Source organism: Sprattus sprattus (assembly GCF_963457725.1).
Source record: "Sprattus sprattus genome assembly, chromosome: 10".
NCBI lineage: Eukaryota > Metazoa > Chordata > Actinopteri > Clupeiformes > Clupeidae > Sprattus > Sprattus sprattus.
Window position 1 is genome coordinate 5,868,263 of NC_137908.1, and position 5,000 is coordinate 5,873,262.

The 5,000-nt window shown below is 44.1% G+C and overlaps 1 protein-coding gene across 1 annotated transcript in view; it reads right to left on the minus strand.

Moving 5' to 3' along the window:
• LOC308371093 (arf-GAP with GTPase, ANK repeat and PH domain-containing protein 1-like) overlaps positions 1–5,000 on the minus strand; it is a gene marked incomplete at both ends in the record, with an annotated part of 30,943 nt that overhangs the window by 16,620 nt on the left and 9,323 nt on the right. The window contains 5 exons of the mRNA XM_080845881.1: positions 860–994; positions 1,782–1,923; positions 2,118–2,203; positions 2,785–2,872; positions 3,227–3,285. Of these exons, the coding sequence (XP_080702007.1) occupies positions 860–994; positions 1,782–1,923; positions 2,118–2,203; positions 2,785–2,872; positions 3,227–3,285 (510 nt within the window). The remainder of the gene's footprint in view (positions 1–859; positions 995–1,781; positions 1,924–2,117; positions 2,204–2,784; positions 2,873–3,226; positions 3,286–5,000) is intronic.

Sequence of the window (5,000 nt, forward strand, 5' to 3'; positions counted from 1 at the left end):
CTGACATGGTGTAAGTATTCACCTGGTCTGCTTCCCTCTTTCACAAAGTCTCCAAAGATTCGGATGTTTCTAACGTATTTTTAAAAAGATGCTATTCAGTTGAAGCCTTCTCCTCACCATCACCAAAAATGGTAAAAAAAAAAAAAAAAAAACTGAGAGATATTAAACAAACACCAAATTGGCAATCTCAGCAGTCTTGGAATCTGGAGACTGAGCCTTGCACTTTTCAAATGCAATAAGCAAACAATGTACTCCCTATAAAGACCCCAAGACCCCTTCAGTGATCACAGAGCAATGAACCTCCTAGAAGAGCCCAAGACCCCTTCAGAGATCACAGAGCAATGAACCTCCTAGAAGAGCCCAAGACCCCTTCAGTGAACACAGAGCAGCGGATATTAATCGTTTAGTTTTCTTAACGTGTAAGCTAGTGGTGGAGAGGTTCAGCATGGCAAAAAGATTCTTTCTTTTGTATCAGGTTCATAAATGTCACTTTATATGGATAACTCATTCAGTATCATTATGAAGTTCTGGAACTTCTCAATCTTCCAATCACATTGCAACTACATTTGGATTAAACGCTAAAACAAACCAAATATACGAGGGACTATTACTTGGCTACATTTATCTTACAAACAGTGGTTTTTACCTTCCGCGAAGACGCGGTTGAGAGAGAGAAGTAGAGGAAGAGAGAGGTGGAGGGAGAGGTAGAGAGGTGGAGGAAGAGAGTGAGAGTGAGAGTTAGAGAGATGGAGGAAGAGAGAGAGAGGTAGAGGAAGAGAGAGGTGGAGGGAGAAAGGAGAGAGAGAAATGTACGGAAAAACAGAGAGAGAGAGTGGAGAGGAGTGAAAGTGTTTTTTACCTTCCGTGAAGACGCGGTTGACGTTCAGCCCGTAGGTGGCGCACGTCTCGAAGTAGGAGCAGCGCCGGACGTCGGAGCAGAGCTGCCGGGCCCTGGCATCCTCTATGACCCGCGGGTTTGTGCTGCTGATCTTATCTGGGCACAGACAGGAAACAGGCTCATGAGCTGCAAACTGCTAGAGAGAGAGACGCAGGACATGGTAACACAACACCAGAAAGCAAAGCGGGACTAGGTCTGCATTGCTTGTAGCTTGTAGCTTGTAGCTTGATTGTTCTCTGCTTTGTCGTCACTTTGGATAAAAGTGTCTAAATGACTAAAGGTAATGTAAATGACTAGTCTAGGGTTGAGGGTGTAGCCAGCGCCATGGTTTTACTCGACCATGAACCAGCTGACATGAAATACAAGCGAAGACTTCTTCATTATGAACATCTGACAAAATGAATGACTATTCTACAGGAATTTCAATATCGGCTGAAGAGCATAATGAAATGATCCTGAGGAAATACTGTGCTAATTGGAAACATTAGCGTTGACACACAATAGACTGTGAGGCTAACTGAATTAAAATGGATCGGAAAAATTCAAAAGTGAGGATGACACTGAAAGCACCATTTTAGTTATTATACTTTCGTGCATACTGTCATTTTCTCCTGAGCAATAACTTCAAATGTTCTAGATCTACTGGCGATTCACATGAATTCAAAATGTCTGTACAGTGTAGTATTTTCAACAAATTTAATACAATTTACTCACCTATCTATATTTCTGTACATATTAGGGCATATCTAAAACGTGTCCAGCCAGATAATGGCCAAGATAGGAACAGGTCTGATGAATTAAGTTTTTGAGACAGAGTGTTTCAATGCTCTATATTTTGGGCCCTGGATGCCAACTTCAATGGCAGTCTGGGTCCGCATCTCACCTTGAGTGGCCACTACAATGAAGGGGACATCTGCTACATTTCGGTGGGCGCACAGCTCGCTGTAGTTGTTGTAGACCTCCTGGAAGCTGGCCTCGTTCTCTAGGCTGAACACCAGGATCACACCGTCTACCCAGCTACAGAACTGTAGGCGCATGAGGAAGACGGGACAGAGGGAGAAGTTCAATAATGTATTCATAATTGGAAGAGTTACTATGATGATACACGGACTCACATGTGTGACACCTGCACAATCCCCCTCCTATCACACACACCAAATCTATCTCCATCTCCCTCTCTCTCTCCATCTTTCTCTCTCTCTCCCTCTCCATCACTCACTTGATCATCTGGCAGGCCTGGTTCTTCTCTGATGAGCAGCAGGTGACTCTGTCCGTCCACCAGCACCTCCTTTTTAAACCGGCCCCCTGGAGAAAAAAAAAACAGCACAGCACAGAACTCAGATCAGGCAAACATGCAAATACATCACTGACACTCACTGAAAGAGAGCGGAACAAAGTGTAATAGAGACCACAAATCAATGACATTCCCAGGAGATTATTTGAATATTTTACCAGATGCTACTAGAATCAATGCCTGTGATGAGATAAACAATATGTCCTCCGTCAAATATGCTGCTAACAGGAATCGAAGGTTAAAGTTCAAAGGTCAAAGGCCTTAGTAAACTGACTGTGATGTAGACAATCCAGAGAATTGTAGTATGTATGGTCTGAGTGAAGCAGTGTGTTCACCATTCTGTTATACCTCATAATAAAATGGCAACCTTAACTGCAGGATATTTCAATTACAATGTTCAAAGGTTTTTCTATGTTAAAATGTTGAAACCTTTCTAGTGCACGGCCTACACGGTCTACAATATCACAGAACACTTGCACGTTATTGTATAACTAATTCAGCAATCAAGGGGTTTTGTGTTAGCTTTTTGCATAAGTGCAAGAGCCATTTTGTCAGTGTCTGTGTAGCGTAATGACAGGAGGATGGTACACACCCTCAGGGCACTCCAGAGGCAGGTAGCTCCCGGTCATGTAGCGGTGCACCAGCGCTGACTTCCCGCTCTGCAGACTACCCAGAACCCCCTGGCAGACACAAACACAGCCTTACTCCATTGAAAGGGGACAGCAGACACAAACACAGCCTTACTCCATTGAAAGGGGACAGCAGACACAAGCACGGCCTTACTCCATTGAAAGGGTTAGGGGGACAGGAAAGGAGAAAAACACCCAAGTTTCCTAATTCACACAGCCAGACACAGTCAGAGAGACTCCGGGCTACCCACGAGAGCGAAAGCGCCCACGGATGTTTGCATGCTGTTCAACTGCTGGCTCCAGATCAGTCGGAGCTGGACCCACGGGGGTAGCCTTTAGTTTAAAGGAATAATTTACCAAGACATTTCCAAACAAAACAGAGACAAACAAACTTCGCCCCCTTACCAGACGGAGCTCTTGGATGGTACGACTCAAAATCCATTCCTGGCTGTTGGCACACGCTGCTGTTAAGGGTAACAGAGAGAGAGAGAGAGAGAGAGAGAGAGAGAGATAGAGAGAGAGAGAGAGAGACAGAGAGGGAGAGAGAGCGGGAGAGAGAGAGAGAGAGAGAGAGAGACAGAGAGGGAGAGAGAGCGGGAGAGAGAGAAAGTGAGAGAGGGAGAGAGAGAGAGAGAGAGAGAGAGAGAGAGAGAGAGAGAGAGAGAAAAGACAGAGGAAGAAAGAGGAAATATGAGATAGAGAGGTGGGTAAAAACAGAGATAGGGATGTTGAGAAAGGGATTCACTTTTTTGGAAAAACATGCTTTTGGTAACATGTGTCAGAGTCACAAAACTGTAGATTTTGCTAATCATATAATGGGCTATCACATGGAATAGTATCAGGAGATTGATTGCGTGAATGAGGATGAATCTGCCCCTAGCCCTGTTACTCAAAAGGGCCAACCTCGACCTCGACCTCGATGGCCTCTGTGGAGTAAACACTCACAAATATTGGAGACACCTTCAAAAGATTACCTCCACAAACAGGACTTCAGATAGTAAATAATTCAAGGAGGCTATCCTGGGGATTGTTTTTCATAGGTCATTTGAAAAAGCACCCGGCTACAACTCTTCATTTGATCAGTCCACCTATGGAGACTTTACAGATGGTTTGTTGACATTCAAGTCTTTTGCTCACTGAACAAACCTAACCCTAACCAAACCCAACCCCTAAACCTATTTTGATCAAAGTCTTTTTATTGTATTTTAACATACAACAGACACATAACAACCAAGAGCCCACCCGCCCACCAACCCACCCTCATCGCACCACTACTGAAAAGAAAAACAGATCAAATACAATAAAAACAGAAAATAAAAGGGGGATATATATAAAATCCCAGCATACAGATTGACTTATTATATAGATAACTAAAAAGGGGGGAGGAGAACAATAATCACGTCATACCCCCTAATCCTATTTTAACCATAAATTGTAGTTAACAGAGTTTCAACAAATAGTCTTAAAGGGACCATACAAATAGAGTGTTTTTTATAATCTGAGCATCTGCATATAGTAGATAAAGTGTCACCCAACCACCTCACAACTCATTACCAACACAATAACCCTAGGTTGCAAGGATCGCAGATTACATTAAAACCTAATATGATGCTGTATTTAAGATCTGTCAAACATATATTTCTCCTCACACATAGACATACTCAGTTTAACTAATATTTTTATATTCACCCTCACCACATACCTTTGCACACAAACACACACTCTCACACACACTTCACAGAAGTAGCCAGCTGTGTTATTTGAGATGTCATATGGTGCACTAATTGGCCTTCACCTACACTCTCACACACACACAGCCGCATAGGCACACACACACACACACACACACACACACACACACACACACACACACAGACACACACACGCACACACACACACACACACACACACATTCACACACACACACACACACAGACACATACACTTTAGAAACACCGACCTCGGAACCAAGGAAGACTCTCAAAGTCACCCGTCCATGGGCTGTGTGTCTGATAGCCCTATGTAGAGGGTACAGTGAGGAATGCCACTCAGGACTGGCAGTGCCCTCCCTCCCCACAATGGCACAGATGGCACGGAACACAGTGGGAGAGGGCTGGACGGAGGGGTGGATGGATGGAGGGAGGGAGTGAGAGAATGAAGGAGAGGCGAGGCGAGGAGG